Source organism: Gouania willdenowi, chromosome 18 (genome assembly GCF_900634775.1).
Source record: "Gouania willdenowi chromosome 18, fGouWil2.1, whole genome shotgun sequence".
NCBI lineage: Eukaryota > Metazoa > Chordata > Actinopteri > Blenniiformes > Gobiesocidae > Gouania > Gouania willdenowi.
The window spans coordinates 20,438,074-20,459,268 of NC_041061.1; the positions used below are offsets into that span (position 1 = coordinate 20,438,074).

General features: G+C 38.6%; 1 protein-coding gene across 1 annotated transcript; it reads left to right on the forward strand.

Moving 5' to 3' along the window:
- The first annotated feature begins 1,810 nt into the window (after window positions 1-1,810).
- chrnb1l (cholinergic receptor, nicotinic, beta 1 (muscle) like) lies at window positions 1,811-13,907 on the forward strand. The gene is made up of 10 exons (XM_028474069.1): window positions 1,811-2,955; window positions 7,510-7,643; window positions 7,770-7,814; window positions 8,050-8,159; window positions 9,758-9,866; window positions 10,008-10,128; window positions 12,323-12,508; window positions 12,840-13,063; window positions 13,526-13,704; window positions 13,796-13,907. The coding sequence occupies exons 1-10, from the start codon at window positions 2,865-2,867 to the stop codon at window positions 13,905-13,907; spliced, it is 1,311 nt and encodes a 436-aa protein (XP_028329870.1). The 5' UTR covers window positions 1,811-2,864.
- The last annotated feature ends 7,288 nt before the right edge of the window (window positions 13,908-21,195 follow it).

Here is a 21,195-nt window from a genome sequence, read left to right on the forward strand (position 1 = left end):
CATGGAACAGCCTCAGTGAGGAGCATCCACACAGCCAATCCTTCCTTTTGTTCCATTCACCATGAAAAGTACTAAATAATGTCCTGACCTTCTGAGCTCTGGTAGCTCAGGTGTTGGTCTCCATCTTTTAAAAGCTGTCATTTTTCCTCAAAAAAAAGTTTCTCTATCGTCTTTAGCGCTGTCATCCTGCCTGTAGTGTTATCCCGCCCACTCGCTAGAGCAGCGGTCACATGGGATCAATTCACTAATGCACTGTGAACTTACGTATAGCATTCAGCATAGCACGGTTACGTCCAAAGGCAACGTAGAGAACTGCCTTTTTACGTAAATGGTTTTCATCTTGGGGAACTGACTGTGCATGCTCAAACACATAAAAACACACTATGGGAACAGAGGCAGAGCAGCCGTGAGCTTTTGGGAGGGGCGTGGCCTCCACTTTCAAACTTACAGGTACTGTAGGCTATTGGAAATGGAAAAATAAATTCTTTATAATTATAATTAAAACAAATAATCAAAATATCAATTCACCTTTGGGTAGGCACTGCCTACCCTGACGGCACGTCACTGTACATAATTTTATTTTACAAAAATGTATAATACCCTCTTTTTGAGGGAATGGGAGAGAATTTTATGTACTTGGATTAAACAGAATTTTCTCTCTTTATACATTAAATCCTGCATGAAATAGTCACGTGTCACGATAGTCTTCTTGTGAATAAACTGTTAAAAATAAATCATTGCTATATTTTTTTGTTTTTGTTTTTTTGTTTGTTCTTATAGCGTATTAAAATACCAGGAAGTGTGAATGCAGCACTAGATATTTATATGTCGTACGAACACATAAACACCGGGACAAACCAAATGCCATAATGAGCCTTTCATTTTACTCTGTTAGAATGTGTTGGAGTGTGACACCTTACTTTGAGGATATTTCTGCAGCTATAGTCATCCTATTCTAGGTTGCTGGTGAATGTGTAGGTTACCATGGAGGCTATTTTTATAATAGTGTGTGTGGAGCTGGATGCCGTCTCCAATCACCAGCTGCATCAATAGCCTGCGGATTTCCCACCGTGTAGTGTCAAAGCTACGCTAACAGACTCACTGTCATCATTTCTGGAACCCTTCTATTACTTAATCTTGTCTAATGAAAAACAGACAACTAACACAATATTGTGATGAAAGTGTTGCAGTTGTTCAAGAGCTTTAAAAAGCTAGTTAGCGCTGAAGCTAATGGTGCTACGCTGATTGAGCTAGATAAGACAAGGGGCTGGAAACATGTACACAAAACAGTCACATGAGAATGTAAACACTGTTTAAACCTAAAAAAAAGCTTTTTTCTTCAGTTCATAACTTCAAACAGAGGACATTAAAGGCACCAACAGTAGCTATATTTTGTTTATTTCCATATTTACAATCTCAGTACGTGACTGCTACGTACTGAGATGTACCCGTGCTGTATTAGCCATGCACTGAGATTATTGTACTGATTTAAAAAAAAAATGCTTTAAACATCACATCAGTCGACTATCGATGAAAAATGATTAAAAAAAATATATGATTGTCATGATCAGATTTATATGATTTCCAACAGCTTATTATTATAAAGTTACATTAGGTTAACTGTTATTTATTGCAATGTATATTATAATTATTTTTTTTTGGAATATAAATTATTCCTTTTCGTATTGAGATTGCTGCATGAGACACTATTACTACTTACTCAAGTTATTGACTGAGATTGTCACTCAGATTGCCATACTGAGCTTGCCATCGGAAATTAGTGAAAAGAAGAATAAATGCTTAAAAAGCATGTTCCAACATGTGCTTTATTTATTTATTGTTATTTTTTTTATCAAAACAGAATGCATGTAATAATAATAAAAATATGTATAATGTTTTTTTATATACAAACACATTGCTGGAAAGTAAATCAGGAAGTTTGGGCCTCTAAATAATCAAAACAACCACACAAAAACAAATCTGTCAAATTTCTGGTAAATAGAAAAGAAAATTATACAATTATTCACGACAATAAGCAAAGTGGAAATAAAAAAGAACAGAAGTTGGTCTAGAACTGAGCCCTGTGGACCCCACAAACAATGGTATTTTTTTCTTTCTTTTGTGGTGGTTGGATACACATTATCCCTGTTTCTTGCATTATGTAAAAAAATATCAAGTTATTAGATAATAGTCCAACAGTGTGACATCATTGAAACTAAACTTCCCGAATGAGAAACTTTGACATAATTGAGTTTATTGTTGCAAGATTCAAAATTACTGTTTGAAGACACAAGTCACATTTAAAACAGTTATCAAACGGAATGGAATTACTTAAAAATTGTATTTTGAGATGCTATGAGTTGCTGAATCACTACTCAACTGCTCAACTCCGCCCACTTGTTCTTCATCCCCAAAAATATCTCCATTGTCATTACCCCAGTCCGTTTCCATTCCTATCACCCTATCCCAACCCCCTCCATTTCCTCTTCCTCCCACCCACTGTCCCCACAGTGCTAACCTCGTATTTGTAAGTGCCAACAGGTGTCCGACCCACAGGCTTCCCAGTACAAACAAATTCCGCCCTCGTCACTCCCATGCACGCGCACCCAATCAGGCCGTGGATTTACCCATGGAGCTTTGGACACAAGGCGACACAGGGGCAGACGGTTTGTACTGCCTGAGCTGCCAAGTATCTTCCATCCACACTGGAGGTGTGCGTCTGCTGGAGGGGTGTGTCCGACTAGGACTCGGGGGCTCTGAATAATTGGCGTCCTGGCTGAAGGTGTTGGATTAGAAGTGACCGAGTGAGGTGAAGAGTGGAGACCTTGTTACATGCTGGCAGAGTGTGGAGAAAAAAGGATGTCATGTTTGCCATCGCAGGGCAAATCAAGATGAACTTTTGCCTGAAGATGAATACGCTTCTTGTCCTAAGCTGCTGCTGTTTCACTTTGACAGGTAAGATTGGAAAGGCCAATGTGTGAAATGTGCAGTTTGTATCAGAAGAGTTGTGATAAATTGTCAATCACTAACAGTAGAAGCATTTTTGTCTTTAAAGTGCAGCGAACAAAAAATTTAAATCCAAAATATTTGATATCTCTGACCCCATGTTTGGCTCAGGAAACTGAATTGTGCTTGGTGGCGATTTGTGTTGCAGTCAGTTAATAAAATCAAATTGAAATCTCCCGCACCTTCACTTTGAGTCCTGGAAACCAAGGCATTTCTTTTTGAAAGCTTGGCAACTCTAACAGGATCAGATAACAGACAAGCATCCCACATCAACCTGACAGTTTGGGTAAATTGGAATTGATTTTATTTCCTTTTGCTTATTTATTTATTTATAGCAGGGGATGTGTGTGAGAGTTAAAATCATAATTAAAATCGATTTGCAATGACTACCAGTTATCAGGCTGCACCTGAAGGTCACTGACGATCCCTTTCTGACCCTGCAGTAAGTGCAGATAGCAAAGTATTTCCACATTAAGTTTAATGTAGCATTGGCTACTTTGAGATTAAATTGATGGGGCATTATTTGATAACCGGAAAGGATACTGGACAAGGTCTTTCCTTGAGGATGCGATATACCACGCTCAAATAACAAAATACCTGCCTTCGCTTCTTTGCCTTTATGTATTAAATCACATTAACACATTATTGTTTGGGGAGTCCAAGTTATTTTTGTCCTTGAGAAAGTTGGCATCCCAACAATCCTTTTGATCCCATTCTCTTGTTCCATATCAATTACATTAACTTGGTCACCTTTGCTACTTATCGAGCGCCACCAATACCTGCTCCTCCTGCTGCTTCCTTAATATGTCTCTCATCTCCCATCATTGACGTGAAAGACTAATCAGTGGTTTAAACATCTGTGTTTAGGAAATATATGCTGAATAATGCAACACTCTGCCATATTACCGAGCACTATATAACAGTTATGGAAGAATTAATAGGGTGTGGATGAAATTCTACAATGTTTTACACCAGATAAGGATCATTCCCATAATGGTTGGACAAAAAGTCAATTATTTTAACCAGGGTCATCTCAGCATGAGCTGAAACACTATCCGCAGCAGGTCTGACTCATTGATCAACACACACAAGGCAAGCTCTGGTCAGCGGCCCTAATCCTGTGAGTTATTGGAAGTATGTGCATTTGGTTATCATTCGTTGTAGTTTTCATGTAGACAGTTATGTTGTCATATTAATACCATTAAGAATTGCATTGTTGATAGCGATAACTAATGATAGTTATGTGTTTGATTTCAAGAAACTTGAAAAAGTCCTTGGATGTTGAGATATAGCATATTTGATTCAAAATGTTCTCATTGTACAGACAGCCTGTTAACTAATTTAAGCAATACATTGCTTGGATTGTTGAGTGACTATGGTTCTGTGACAACTTGACAAACTGGGGTGTGTTGAATAATATCTTGTCTGATCGTACCTTAACATGTCTGACAGCCTCTTATGTGGATGACAGTCATAATAAATGGGATCAATACCTCCCAGGGTTCAGATTTGCTATTAACTCTGCTGGACAAGAAACTACGGCACGGCAAATTGGCAAGAAGCTCAGTAGCCCAATAGACAATGATTTGAAGAAGATTGATCCTCCTGATGTACCTGCTTATGATGTTATCCATCAACTGAAATGACTAAAACTGACATCCTTGAACACATGAGGAAATCAAAACTGAGACAATTACAGATACAACAGAAACTGCTGTACCATTTCCTTTAAAACTTAAACAAAGAGTAGGCGTCACAGGCAAAGGCAAAGTTCACTACGTTGTTCAACAACTTGGACCTTTGAACCACTGAGTCATTTTGGATACATATCAGGATGTAAGAACTATGAATGCTTGCCCAAGGCCTACCCAAATGCTGAAGATTTGGAATATGAGGAATAAAAACAATGCTTGACATTCTGCAAGGAAGATCTGAAGAAGAAGACTTTTGAGGCTTCTCAGATTGATAATCCAAGGAAGAAGAAAATCTGAACTTCCTCTAATTACTTTCTTATGAAGGCAGGGACGATGTAGCAGACTGGACCACCTTAAATCTCTACCTAAACCAGAGAGTTATTGGGCAGACTTCAGTATATCTGAAGCTAAAGCTATTATCAAAAATAAAATTATTGGTGAGTGGCAGAAGCTATGGGATGAAGGACAGACCGGCCGACAGTTACATTAGAGGAAAATAAAAGATAAAGGATTGGCTAGATTAAGGATTGGACATGCAGGATTAAATAAAATGTTTCATTTAATTGGAAAACGTGCTACTGGTATTTGTGAGTGTTGGGTAGAAGAGGAGAGTGTAGATGTACATGCAATTTGTAACTGTGAAAGGTATAAAACCAGTAGAGAAAAGTTAAAGAAAGAACTTTGGAGACATGGAATCAAGAAATGTACACTTAAAAACATTCTTAATAATGACAGGAATACATTTAAAGCCTTGTTTGAGTTTTTAAGAGAAACTGGGTTATATAACAGAATTTAGAAATACAGTATGTAGCCCAGGAGCTCTGGCTCAACTCCAGCATATAGGTGGTGATAATGCACCTTAACTAAGGTTTCCACCCACCATTAAAAAAGAAGAAGAACCTATGCGCTGGAGGCGGGAACAATCAAACCAAAGACAGCATGGAGAACAGACATATTGTGAAATGAGTGGAGCAGAGATTGAATTTTAAAGGCAACATTTACAGTTTCTCGATTAAGATGCTAAGAACACAGAAATATATGAAGACAAACCTGCTCATAAGTCCTAAGAATCATCTGGATAAAGAGGATCTTTTTAAAATAAGGTTCTTACTTCATGCAGTGTTAAGAATGGGCTGAAATCATCCACTTTTGCGTTGGACCGGCTTGAAACTACATCTTCCTCCTTCCCCATCTACAGTATTGAAGACCTTAAAAGCTATGTTTTACATCTCCTGCTCTACACTCTTCTGGCTTCTTCTGGTGTCCTGCATCATACTGGTTCTCTCTCTGTCTACCTGGACATTTAAGTCCCTTTGAATATTGTTTGTTTATTTTTCTGGCACTTTAAGTCCTTTTATATTTTGAATCTTATCAAAAATAAAACCAATGCTACAACAGAGTGAATGATAATCTTTTATTATAGTATCTCTTAATTAGGGCATATTTAACATTGTGATGGCTTTATCTATAATTATCAAAGTGTTCAAGAAAGGAAGTTATTGTTCTTGCATCAGGCTGTCTGATCACTAATGCTTGTCACTCGTGGTGACAATATTGCTAAAGAAGCTAATGCTGTTTGTAAGAGAAAGCTATCTACGTGTGGCATGCTGGGTTTCATATCCTTAAAGAGTCCATATACGCCATTGGTCCTACACTTGTAATTGGTCAGTGTAGAGCTGCTTTTCAACAGTTATATAGGGCACATATAGAATATAAGGCAGGTGGTGACACTGGCCACGTTTACATGGGAGCTTTAATTCCTCTTTAAAGCGGAATAAAATTCCTCTTTAACCTGACCGTGTAAACACATAATTCCTAATGCTAATTTCATTCGGAATTAAAGTTGATTCCAAATTAGGTGGCAGGTTTATTCAGTTTTTAATTCCGAATTAGATAATTCCTCTTTCTTGTTAACACTTGGTTAACGTCGCTTTTAAGTTTATTCGGATCGTTTTGCGCTTGCGTGACTTGCGGCGATGACGCGCTGGTGACGACATAATCCAAGATGGCGGCGGCCCGGACTCCAGCCTAGACTATTTATAAAAGACATGGATATAATGAAAAGAGTGGATGGACGGAGGCATAAACATGCAGACTTTCACACGGACACACGCAGACGTATTAAACACACACGGGCCTCGGTAAACGGAACAGGCTTCACCAGACGCCTGACACTAGGACCCAGAGGCGGAGTAAATGCGTCCCCGTACTTCATGCACAGGCTGTAATATCACCAAGTTCATCATTTTACCAGTTGTTAGAGCTACTATATTTACCAGGGAGCAACTATTTTTTCCTGGTGATTGTTTTCTGGAGTTTTACTGGGCTTTATTTACCAGTGATTAGTTCCTATCTCCCTTATGCGGTCCAAACTGAAACCGTGTGTTAGTGTTGAGCTGCTGCTTCAAAACTACAATCAAAATAAAGGTGAAAACAGTTCTTGTCTGACATTAAAAGATTTGTTGTGTATTTCTACGTGATACTGCATGATCCCCCCCGACCTTCCCAACCCCCAGACCTAAAGCAGAATTATCTAAAGCCGAATAAACCAGTTTTTCATGTAAACCTCAGTTCGGGAATTACTATTTCATGTAAACACGAAGCAGAACCCTTTTAATTCCGAATGATTTAATTCAGAATAACTAAATCTGAATTAAAAAATCATCATGTAACCATGGTCAGTGTTAAAGATAGATGGATGGATAATGAATGTTTTGTGATTACATTGTGTGTCTTTTTAGGTATGGTTATAATTGATGAGTCCATTCAGCTGTTTTGCTCCCCCTCCTGTTTGTCATGTCCCTCCCAGGAGCCTCTGAAACCGAGCGCAGGTTGCATCAGAAGTTATTTGAAGACTACAACATGAAAGTCAGACCAGCTCAGTACTGGGAGGAGAGGGTAATGGTCCGAGTGGGAATGACTCTTTCCCAGCTTGTCAGCTTGGTAAATACCATTTGCTGCATATACTGTATCTCTACAAAGCTGAGTAATTATAAAAGTGAAGTCACGCTTTGCTTGTTGTCTCTATACCACTAATGCGTGTCCTTGTGTTTCCTTGTTTTGCTTTAGAATGAGAAGAATGAAGAGATGACGACAAATGTGTATATGAATCTGGTATGAGCTTGTAACCACAGCAAACTATTACTTTTCTCTGCCACTCTTCTACTGAATGGACTTCACACTTTCCATAACCATTCATAATAACCCAGGTTATCTTTATCGCCTGTTTTGGACAGTTTTGAATAAGTCTGAGTCAGACTCATCAAAATAACCAGAAGTAAAAATGTCACTGTAGCAACATCTTTGTATTTGTTCCGTGCTTTTCTATTCACTCCTCCATCCTTTGCAGGCATGGACGGACTACAGGTTGTCATGGGACCCTGCAGAATACGACAACATCAATGTTTTAAGAATACCTCCCAACAAGGTTTGGCGTCCCGACATTTATCTCATAAACAAGTGAGTGTCCTGGGTGCAACCATAGCTGCATAACTGATAAAAAGGAGGGTAAACCAGTCTGTATATCCAAAATAGCTACAGCTTTTATATCTGCTGAATAATAATGAATCTGTAGGCTATGTTTGTTACAACTAATGACACTTTTCCAATCTAATAAATGAACTGGTAGTGTTGATGCCAGAGATGAGACTTACTTTGGTTGCCTTTCTCTGAAGTTAGCATTTAGCTAGTTCCCTTATCAACAGACATTTTTGATGTATCAAAAGTGTTTGCGATGCAATCGTTCAATTACATTTTGCTAATACATTTAATCTCATAATTGTGGGAAATAAAATTAAATTAAAAAAAATCAAAGTATGATAAATAACAAGCAATCTATACCAAGAGCGCTAAATGTGAGCATAATCGCTAGTCGGTCATTAGCTACTTCCTGAAGCCTTCTAAGCATCTTCTCTAAAGTCTTTTATCCTAAATATATTGATTGACAGTTACCGGTAAAAGGTTTTGATTTTTTATTGTTAGCAAGTATTGACATATGAATGCAAATATTGAGATGGTAAAGAAAGACTGGCCCGTATCTGGTCCGCACCTCTATGACGTCCGGCACAGATCCGTCAAATGGATCCAGAACAGCCCAGTAATGGTATGGATCTGGATTGCGGATCAGCATCTGATATGGCTACAAGGTGGCCCAGTCCCGTTTCAAATTGAATTTGTGTTCTGGCTAAAGGTGGAGAAAGTCAACAAAACAAAGGACTAATTTTACTTGGAAAATCAATTTAGCTTTGGACCTGGCATGTCAGTTTAAACTATGTGTTACTGCTGGATCTGGGAGCGTTAAAACTAATTCGGCCCAAAGACATTTGTTATCTAGTTAATATGTAACTATTAGCTCCCTAGCTTCTAAATAAAAACTGTTTCAAAATGAACCAGTTTTACTCCACAGAAGTGTATTAAATATGATGTACCTGAACTCTCGTGATTATGACTTATTTATTGGTGACCTTTAACTGCAGTGTATTGTCTCAGTAGTGAAAAGTTGAAGGTTTACATCTTTGTCATGTGTGTTTTGGTTCTTGAGTTCCTCTGTTGCATTAACAATTAAGTTGAGCCACAAAATTGACTGTTGGAGTAATTGTGTGCGTGGTTAGGATTATTGATCCGTGTATGAACTCTGATAAACCCTGAATCTTAAGGATAGCTCTTCTAACAGCATTTATCATATTCGTGTATTGCATTTCAGAGATTGAATTAGAAAGGAGAAAGAAAACTGAATAACCTTTATTCAATAGTATAAAGTTTGAAACTTACAATTAGGTTTGCTACAACACATGATTCATGAGGTAAAGCTAGTCCGACTTAAGATCGTTCATGAATATCGTGTGAGTGACCACAAGCCTACATTCAACTTTTTTTTTTTTTTTTTTACAAAACATTAAAAACATGACTTCTATGAAAATGTCGGCTCTGGAAACATTCTGTTGAGTTCTAACTCTGCATATTTGGCTGTATCTGTTTTCTGTGTGACATACAAATCGAAATGTAGTCATAATTTCTCGAATAATACAGTAATGTTTATAACTTCACTCTGTCTGCAGCAATGATGGACAGTTCGATGTGGCCCTTTATGTCAACGTCTTGGTTTCCAGTGATGGAACAGTCAACTGGCTTCCACCAGCCATTTACCGCAGCTCCTGCTCTATAGAGGTAACCTATAGCTTCTTCAATGTTTGAAACTTTGGAACGACTGTAAATAGCTATTGTTTTCCATTTTCATAATACATTGCAATTGTCTTTCTACTGTCATCCAACTACATATAGGTGACTTACTTCCCTTTTGACTGGCAGAACTGCAGCATGGTCTTTCGCTCTTACACCTACGATGCGTCTGAAGTTGACTTACAGTATTTTCTCGATGATGACGGCAAGGAGATCCACGAGATTGTTATAGATGAGAACGCTTTCACTGGTTAGTGCAAATAATGATTTCTCTACACATTTGTAATTTTTCTCTTTTTTATTACATCATTAACTCATTCCGTGCCAGCCTTTTTAAAATTTTCTACCCCCCTCAGTGCCAGCTGTTTTTGAGCATTTTGACTGATTTTAAAGACCCACAGAATATTTTCTACCATGACTATCTGAAAGATTGAAGCCTCTATTTTCATCAAAAGAAATAATTTGTTTCTGGCTCGTTTCGTTCTTTTGTAATCAGCCGTTGAATAGAGCAAGTTTTACACAAATTTTCAGTTTCAGAGCAAAAAGCTGAGAAAAAAGCCTTTTTCGAAAAAAAAACCCTGTCAGTGACTTTAAAGCTATTTTTTTGCTTTAGTGACAACTCTAACATCTGAACATTGTTTCCTTATATAAAACAAAAAAAACACTGAGACAGGGCTTTTCCCAGTTTTTTTATGGTTTTATCTCACCATCGCCACACGATCCATGAGTTCCACACATGCTCTGGTCGAGTGTGCGCTGCTGTGCGCTGCTGGGAACGTCAACTCTCGTACTTAGCGCCATTTTCTGTCTCGTATACGCCTTTCCTCCTCTCCTTCTTAACTCTGCACCCCCCCACACATGCTCTGTGTTAGTATGTGGTGCTGTGAGCTGCTGGATACGTCACAATATCACTCTGTAGCGCCATAATCTCACTCGTTCCTGTTTCTTCCTCCTTTGCTGCGTAGCATCAGTGGTTAATCTCACATCTAAAGTTGCACAGCTGCCATCTTCAGGGCACAGTTGGTCACTACAACACACCACAGCTTAGATATTGATAAGGGACCTCCGCCAGGGTGTTTTCTAGTAATCCCAGTGAAAAAACGCAAATGACGAGTTATCTCGTCAATGGCACTGAACGTTTGGATTTTAAATGACGAGTTATTTTGTCAATGTCACTGAGTGAGTTAACGATTGACTGTCCTTCTACTGTTTTCAACAACATTCCTTTATATCTATAACTTTACACAGAGACCACATCTTTATGTTCAGAAAACAGGACACTCATGGTCATTTACTTAAACTGAGATGATATATCGTCATATTAAAATGTCACAAGATGTATTACCTCTAAAGGTAAGATAAAAGCATTGTTCTTTTTTCTTAAAGGGGACATATCGTGAAACTTTCTACATTTTTACATCGCTACAATACATTAGAATAATTATCAAAGTGTGGAATGCTTACGTATGGATGGAGATCTCTCTTCCATAAGCCATAGTTTTCTTACAAAAGTATTCAAAATAAATAAATAAAAAGCTAAATCTGCGGAGGCGGGTGCTGTGGGCTGAACTAAGGAAGACAACATAGGAGGGGGAGGGGCTCTGCTGTGGAGCGGTGGGTGGTGACAAAAGGTCCGAGGCGTCTCCGGGAGGTGGGGGCGGTCCTCGGAGGACTCAGGCGTATTTACACCTAAAATGGATGCCGTCAGAGTTTTTGAAGATTACTCAAACATACATGAATGAGCCAAGGCAACACTCCAGGTATGTTTTTAATGAGGGAATGACATAGTAACATGATATAAATCTTGAAAAAGTCGATTTTACATAATACCCCACCTTTAACAAAATTCTCTTTATCATTATCAGAAGCCTATTATCGTCTATTGTTTTGTATCTTGAACTCAGTGTGTTGTCCCAACCCAAACATATCATCTTAAATATATTATAGTATTGTGAAGGGTCCCCTTCGGTTTCCAGTACAACACAGACATTCATTACAGTGATTTTCAACCATTGCATTCTATTGTGCATTCAGACACAACTAGCTGTGCTGTAAACAGTCTTTAATTGCCATTATCAGTATTACTGTAATAATTTTGTTGTAGATAGAACAAGTGGCTTCAACATTCGTAAGCAGAGGGATGAAATACTCCTCCATGTCTGTAGGTAGCAGTGGCAATGTGGTTTTCCACAGAGAGTTGCTCAGAGCATCAGATGTTCCGTACCACGTGGAAGTTGGTGTTGTAGCAATTGCTGACACAAAAGTCTGTTTTAACAATACATTAGATAGACTTTAATTCAGGGACGACGAATAACTAATAATCTAAGAACTGTTGTTTTTAATCCCCACCAGTCACTAACTATTATACTTGTAAATGTCTTAGTAGAATATCTTTTGCCATGGCTTTATCTCAAGTCTATCTTTTTTCCTTTTCTTCTGTACAGAGAACGGTGAATGGGCCATCTGTCACAAACCATCACGAAAGAACGTTAAGGACGACCTGTATGAAGACATCACTTTCTATCTCATCATAGAGAGGAAGCCTCTGTTTTACATTATTAATATCATCGTGCCCTGTATCCTCACCAGTGTGTTGGCTATATTTGTCTTCTACCTGCCTCCTGGAGCAGGTCAGTAAATCTGATATGTTTCACTTTATGACAACACATGACTGCCCAGAGGAAATATAGGAAGTGAAACCTTGGATTGTGTAATGGAAAGAAGCTGTGTGTCATGTACTCCTGAGTCAGGGTATTTTTATTGGACTTATTTGATTTACCGAATAGTGAAGGCAAGTGAACACGGCAGGCAGGTAGCGTTCATCATGTTTGGCCTTGTGTAGAGTGATGTTTGGCTGTCGTTGCTAAGAAAATACAGATATCCTCTGTGATGGAGCTCATAATAAAAGCACAGAAAGTAATTGTCTGCTTTCATGCTCTAAACTTTGCTCTGGATGTGCAGGAGAGAAGATGACTCTCTCCATCTCCGTCCTCATCGCTCTGACTGTCTTCATGCTGCTGCTGGCGGACAAAGTCCCAGAGACTTCTCTCGGTATCCCAATGATCGTCAACTATGTCATGTTCACCATGATACTGGTCACCTTCTCTGTCATCCTGAGCGTGGTCGTCCTCAATCTGCACCATCGGACATCCAGCACACACATCATGCCCAACTGGGTCCGAAAGGTACTCGACACCAGTCCATTATACAACCCAACTCAGGTATATTAAGGACGTTTAGGTAACACTTGAAGTTTTATACATAAAGCTGACATTAGGCTGTCATTAGCATGAATAAGGTGTCATGAAGGTTGTCATTAAGTGTCGTTAACTAAATTATGACACTTTTGGAGCAATGTTGGCAATTTTTAGGTTAGGTGGAGGGATCTAGTGGGGTTAGGGTTAGGTTAGGGTTTAGGGTAATGAAGGGTTAGGGTAACGAACGACACTTAGTAACTTCATGACACCTTATTCATGCTAATGACTAGGAGTGTGACGATATCTCGATACGGCAATATATCGCAATTTTTTTTAGCACGATTGATTATTGATATGCACCGGAATATTGCACTATAATGGTGTCACTGGTTAGAAAGACCCTATTTTTTGTCCTTCCCTGACCTTATTTTATTGTTGACCCTTTTTAAGGTCTTTATTCACTTCCTGCCAAAATATATTGGGATGACGAGACCGCAAATGGAGGAACCTTTGGAAAAGGAGGAAGACTCGGTTGAATCTCCCTTCCGCAGTTACAACGGGCTGCAGCCTGGAGGGGAATACTTCTTTCGCAAAATCAATCCTGATCTCGTCTTACCCTGGAGAGGAAGGTGAGGCTGCATTTGAGAACAAGGAGTGTGATCCAAAAAAACCAAACAGAAATATGTAATTTAGTGACTTCGCTCTGGCTAATATACTAAGAGGCCTGATCAGTGCCAGCCATCCCCTGTCAACATCTCTCATCCAGTTCCAAAGGCATCAGATTCATCCCCGGCTAAGCTGCACGCCTCTGTCCACAGTCGCCAGCCCCTAAGCCTTTGTTTAGGTTTGGCATCACAGGGTAATCCCATAGAAAGTAGGTGGAAGGCAGGGTGAGGGGCACATGAGTGGAAGAGAAGGCAACTGTGAAGAAAGATAGAAATAAACAGGGAGGAGAGACCATGTGTTTACAATGGAGAAGAGCACATTTTCTAGATGTCAGTTATTCCAGATAACACTCGTATATGTATTTGTGGTCCTCTATGTGTTAGCCAAATGTATAAACCAATGTTTTTATTATTCAGGCTCACGACTTTAGAGCAAATTGTGTGTGTGTGTGTGTGTGTGTGTGTGTGTGTGTGTGTGTGTCTCATAGTGAGAATGGCTCCATGTATCTGTGGTAATGAGTACAAGCCGGGGAATGTGGACGGCATGCAGCGTGCAGAGAAGCACATAGTTCTTCACTGACACACACACACACACACACACAGTCAACAGGAGCCGGTTCATTTAGAATGTCCATCTGCTGTCACACTCTCCTCTCTGACGCATTCCCTCTCTGGTGCCGGACTTTCTGTACACTGTAAACACACAAAGTTACACGTCAACACTAACTTTTTTTGGTCGCCACATGAGCCTGATAGACGAATCAGAAGAAAGGACAAAATAAAGTAGATTTCAAAAATAGGACTTCACTTTTCTGCCAGATTTGTTATATTAGTGCAGGGGTCACCAACCTTTCTGAAACAGTGAGGTACTTCATATAGTTACTGTATAGTCTGAAGGGCTACCAGATAGAAAATCACTTCTTAAATACAACTTTTTCACAACTTTAATTTCTTTTTCACAAGATGTTTTAGAAAATCCACCTTGAATTTCAAAACTATATCTTATCTGCATTATGTTATATATAACATACCACTGACCACACACCAGTTCTACAACACTTAAAAACAGTTGTCGCAATGTTTCAGTGAAAATAAACATTTAAAGATGGTTAATTTAATACTAAAACTTTATCAGCATTGTTTAACGGTCATGTGTATTTATCTTTGTGAGTTTGATCCTAGAAAGTAAATCAGATTTGAATTAAAGCTCATCTGTGACTAGGGCTCCTGAGGGCCCCTCACATGGTCCATGCGGGCTCCCTGGTGTCTGCGGGCACCGTGTAGGTGACCCCTCTGTTAGTGTGTTTAGTGAAAAGATCGAATATTAATTCAGCATTGAAGGATTGATCAGTTTGTAATGATAAACTACTCGTATTGTTGTCAAAACCAAGACAGGCCTGAGACTTGTCTTGGCACACAAGGCACTGGAAAAGATTTCCATACAGGCAGAACAATTGGTGAGCTAACGCTAAATGTTTGAAGTCTAATCACAACATTAATTAGGAACAGTTTCAAGTTCTTCTCCTTCTTATCACATTATTGAAGTTGAAGAAAAGTAGATCAGTGCTGATCTCGACTGGTCTTGATGAAAAATCTCGAGTCCGGCTAGTCTGAGACCGAAACAAAACCAAGCCCGTAAAAATATGGTCTCAAGACAGAAACCGATCTCGAGTGCTAAAATGCTCTAAACTACAGAAAAGCACGGGTGTCAGAAAAACAGACTCAAAACATGTTTTGTTTTGTTTATTACATCAAACTACACAACTCTGTTGTTACCATGGTTGCATGAAGAAGTAGAAGTTGTGCTCTGTGTGCAAAGAATCGTTGGAGACTATTAATGGGGAATTTATCATTTTGTCCTCCATTTTCCAATCTTTTTAGTTCATTCAGTGGTTGATTTTAATAAAACTTGAACATTCTGACAGTAAGTTCATCAGGTTCAAGTAGTCCGTCTTGGGGTGCATTCACACCGACGGATCCTAGAGTGACTAAAACGCTCTAAGAGTCGTTTGCTCAGATAGTCCGCCTCATTGGGGCGGTGTGAACATGCAAACAAAGTCTAGAGCAGTTGTTTTTGTTGGTCTTGGAGCGTTTCCAATCAAAGCCTGGAGCAATTAGTTGCACCGTGAACACAACCGTTCTCAGAGTGGATCAAACACAGGAAGTATCGGCGATGATGTTGAGCGCACGGGATTGTAAGTAGTCAGGAGAGCCGGCGACCGTGCAAAACAAGGCTTTAATACCACCAAAAGTAGGGCAACGTGTTGCTGCTCTATTGTTGAATGTGGTGAAAAAAACAAACTGAGAAGGCAGAAGTTGTGGCGCACTCTTAAAAGGATCCTACACTGTTTTTACAAATGTGGCCTAAAACCTTTGAAATATCCTTATTTAACTTTTTTGAACCTGTGTGCCATTCTGTTGAAATACTTGATGACGCAAATCAGCCCCTTTAGTCTATTGAGTTCTATAGGTGTAAAGCATTCAGGATCATTTAGCAGCTTTTTCAGTAAAAATTACAGCTTGTGCTGCTTTGGGTTGCTCTAAAAATCACAACCATTTTTCAAAAAGTCGATGTAAACCTCTTTTGTTTACCGAAATTTGATAAACAAAATCTGTGACCCGTAAAAATCTGTGACCGCAGGGGGTGACAGTTCCAACTCTGCTGTTTCGTAGACGGCATGTACTGTAGAAGAGAAGAAGCGCTCCGGGTGCATGTAAATACAGGCAACCAGGATCGACTGCTCATTAATGCCGAACCAAGTTGAGTTTAATCTGTCTGCTGTAAAGAGCCAGCGTTCTTGTCAGAAATGGATGAAGGTATGGTTTAATTATCCAGAGTTTTTGATCCTCTTATTCTACGAATCAGCAGAGTTGGAACTGTCGCCCCCTGCGGTCACAGATTTTTTAGGTTCACATCGACCAAAGCAGCACAAGTTGTCATTTTGACTGAAAAAGCTGCCAAATGATCCCGAAAGCTTTACTCCTATAGAACTCAATGGACCAAAAGGGGCGATTTGCGTCATCAATGACGTCATTTCAACATTTTAAAGGTTTTAGTGTAAAAACATTGAAAGATCCCTTTAAGTGCTCGCTTTGATGCATTGTTGAGAGCCTCTTCTTTGGGTTTCTGTTTTTCTGCCTCGACACAGTAACTCTCTACTTCAGTAATGACCCCTCAAGTGGTTGGCTGAAAGCACACCTTATGTGCAAAATAACCTTTATAACACGTGTTATCACTCATATCATGCACAATATCTCTAAATGTGCATAATTATTAACGAAAGCCAAATAAAATGTGACAGACAACTATATTACTCATAAAATATGTATTAAATCATTTTTTTTAAATTTTTTAAAATGACTGCATACAAATAATCTTTTTTATTTAATTTTTCCAAATTCCTTGTTTTCCACATTCAATTTGTTTTTAATTCTGTTTTTTTTTTTTTTTTTTTTAAGAAATAATCTTTTTTTTTTTAATAAAATATTAGTTTTTAACTCCTGTGAGAAAACAAAACAAATACTAATAAATAAAAAAATAGATGTAGATATAAGTTGTAGTGACATTATTCTGACTGCTTCTTTGTAATTATTTATATGTCATATAAAGATGTATGAGAACAGCATTAATGTCACACAATTGCGAAGTCCCCTCTAGGATCAATGGTTTACTGAATCTGATCAAGTTTATTGATTAAAGGTATTGTGGACGATGTTTAAAAAAGAAACGCCCTCTCCACATTTTGAAAAAAAACGCGTGTGCGGGAGAGCGTGCACGAGCCCCGTTTTCCTCGTGCACAGCTCAATTTACAAGTTGGAGTCGGCATCGGTCATACAAGCTTACCTTACAAAAGAAGATTTGCACTTTTCCCACTACGTCAGACTCGCCACCGGTAAGTGAAAATCCCTTTTCAAAGGACCCGGTGCGCACCGGGCACAAGCACGAGCTCGTACGACGGCCTTTCGTAAACATGATTGACAACTAGGAGGACCAATAGTCTTGATGATCCACCCGGAAGCTAAACATCATCTACAATACCTTTAAGTTTTGATCAACTTAATTTAAATTCACTAATTTAAATGATCTTGATGACATCATTCCAGACCGTAGTAATTAAACAACAACAAATGGATGGTCTCATCCACAGCGACAAACAACTTTATCCACTGATGTTGTGTAGCACAGATGAGATGTTGTGAAACTGCTCATGTTCTCATGGAGCAGTGCTGCATGAGAAACGGGCAGAGCTTCACAGACACAGTAAAGTTAAGCAGGCACTGGTGGCTCTGTATTTAGGAGTCAGTGATGATTTGCGTAGTATTTTGGCAGTTTAGACGCAGGGTTTTGGGTGTTTTAGGAGCTGTTTGAAGCTGCCAGGATGAGAGGGGAGCGGGCGGTGCACCAAATAAACAGTCCCCGGAAACATTTCCCCATTAAAAAGAATGTTGCTTTTCCTCATGGTGACGACGTTTCATGCCGATTCTGTTCATTTCCGCGTTCAACAGTGGATTCCGTTTTCATTGGTCAATTCTGTGATTCAGTCCGATTCCGTTAACGAGGATTTTACAGGGTTGCGTTCTGAACGCAAACTGAGCAAAACCAAGGTTATAAAATGATCACCTGTCCTCCTCCGCCCATTCAGACTGAGGCCGGGACTACACTGGTGTGAAAGCACTCTTAGTGACAGCCAACGTACTACATGCCGTACCTTTCTCTGGCTATGATTAAATACGTATGGAAATGAATTTGTTACACTGTGATTTTTCAATCTAAATATTCATGAATGAATTGTTTTATTTATAATTGGGCATTGAGATTCAGTGTAGAAAAATGAATTATCCAAAATTCAGGAGAAGCCATAGATCCGTCTCATACCCTATCAGTCGACAGACAGCCAATCAGTTTTGCTCCATTCATACTAAATTATTTGCATCTTAGTTGGTTGGAAATATGGCTTTTTAATGGAAATTATATTACTTTGATACAGTACTTTAATCTAATAACGTAGATTTTTTTTTCTGATTTGGCCCTTTGGGGAATACATTTGGCTGTATTCTAGTACCTTAACTGAGGCAACTGGACATGAAGTCTTAAAGCAAAATGCAAAGTCCAGTTGTCTCAACGATGTTGGTAGAATCTGGATGACTGAGAAACTCCACAGACATATTCAGCCCTATTGGACTAAAATGTGTCCCCTCTTGACACTGGACAGAGTTGGGATTAGCTAACATAGACTTATAACTGCATACAGCAAATATGAAAGGGTACTAAGTTCTAATAAGGGGGTACACTTCAGTTGATGGAAAGGCTACAGCCACTAACATGTTTCTCTTTGTCCTGAGAATTTATATTAAAACGGATGGTATAATTAGAGGTTAAAAGGTTTAACATCACATTTTCAATATTTCTGTGAATGAAAAACATTTTTAAAGGGGCGTGGAGGTAAAAGGTCAATAGGGTCATGTTTTAAACTTAACATAAACACCTTCATTTACAAATGTGTTAACGCTGATCTTTAAAGGACAATAAAACGAGCATCCATGTCTTTAAGGTGGCTTTTATTGTTCTGTGAAGGTGATACTTTGTGTTTGAACTCGGCGTGGTCCCTTGTGTATGTTTGGCTTGATGGAACAGCTGTGTGCGTGAGCAGGAATGGAGGAGGTCAAAGGTCGCAGCACAACGTAAATGTTGCCTTAGTGTCAGTGTTGGCCTTTGTCAGGAGTGTGCTGCTGTCACTCAGCGCTGGGACAAACCACAGGGAGCCTGTCAGTGGCTGGAGGACACACAAGGACACATTCTGTCTGTTGTGACACCTGCGGGTGAGCCGCGAGGCCTCTGCTGGCCACATATGGAGTCACTGCAGCGGTGATTAATCTGAGCCGGAGTTGTGGAGTGTTCCTCAGGTTAGGAAGCGTTTTCTTTGGAATCCACGGTGTACTCTGTCAGCGTGTCGGCACGTGTGGGTTCATCGCACTAAAGATGGGAGATGGAAAAACTCACACAGCTCCGTACTATCGATCATGTCAGTGGGGCTTTATGAAAATATACGTCCAATGACAAGGGAGGGAATCTGTCCCACAACCACCTTCGTTTGGATTAGTGACCTCTGTTCAAGAATTCATCTAGGAATACTAAATTGTTGTTTTGTTTGTTCAATAAAGATAACAATACCATTTAATTCATAAGAAAATATATCAACACAATTAATTTAAACTGGCAAATAAAGGGCATGACAAATCCTGAATGTAGTTAAATTGGCAAAAACAAGCATGAAATATGGTGTAAAGAGATTAAAAGTGACAATAATGGGTCAGCATATGCTACATTAGGTGGAAAAGTGGTGGAAAGGGTTTATAAGTGCTGAAAATGTCTTGAAAGTAGAAAAACTGTGCAGAAAAGGCCTTGAGAAGTGCCAGAGAAGGGAGTAATGTAGCAAAAAAAGGAACAAAAATATGGCAAGAAAAAGTGATAATAGGTTAAAATATGGCAAGTTTGGTGTAGTTCCAGAGCATTTATTTTCATATTTGACTACCAGAGGTGAAAGTAATGGTATACAAGTACTAAAGTTACTGTAATTGAGTTGCTTTTATTGGTACATTTACTTGTACTTAAGTATGTTTTAACCCAACCGTGAATTATTAAATTATTATTTTTTGTAATTAATTTATTTTATTTCTGTTTCATCTTCTCTTTATGAAACTATAAGGCACATTGATCACAATACTAATGATATATATATATATATATATATATATATATATATATATATATATATATATATATATATATATATATATATATATATATATGATATAGTTAGGGTAAAAACCTTTAGTATAATAATACAAAGAGTTTCTACCTACTATGTTGTTACCCACATGAGATGTTTACTGTATGCAAGGGAATCGTGGCAAGATTTATTACCAAAAATAAACATGGGGGGTGTAAGTAACTAGTAACTTTTACTTTGAGAACTATTTAATTGAGCTACAATCAAGTAACAGTACTTTTACTTGAGCAGGATATATCAATACTCTTTACACCTCTGTTTACTACCAACATGCCTGAAATTATTTTTGGTCAAATGTAAAAAAAATAATGATAATTTAATAATATAATAAAAGTCATAAATACATAATTATTAATTACATAATCATTGGGTTAATACAAGTGTAAGTACACCCTAAATCCATTTTTTTCCTGCCGAATACGTACAGTATATGAAGTGATGTAGTTTATTGATCCGGGTCCTACTCTTTACATTTTAGTCAAAGTATTTACATTTAGCATTTTTAGTTGTAAAATGTCAGAGTGACTGCCCTCTATGGGTTGAACGCTGACTATTGCAATGTAATTTTGCTATTTTGCTCTTTAAAAACTTAATGTTTCTTTGCAGCACCGTACCACATGTTCCACGGACTGATGTCGTTTTTTGTTTAAATAAATGTAAACAT

Bases quoted from the DNA above. Each gene is read 5' to 3' on its own strand.
- chrnb1l (XM_028474069.1), top strand. From the start codon at position 2,865: ATGTTTGCCATCGCAGGGCAAATCAAGATGAACTTTTGCCTGAAGATG. The intron at 8,160-9,757 runs GTGAGTGTCCTG...CTCTGTCTGCAG, and splicing joins GACATTTATCTCATAAACAA to CAATGATGGACAGTTCGATG. The intron at 13,705-13,795 runs GTGAGGCTGCAT...TAATATACTAAG, and splicing joins GTCTTACCCTGGAGAGGAAG to AGGCCTGATCAGTGCCAGCC.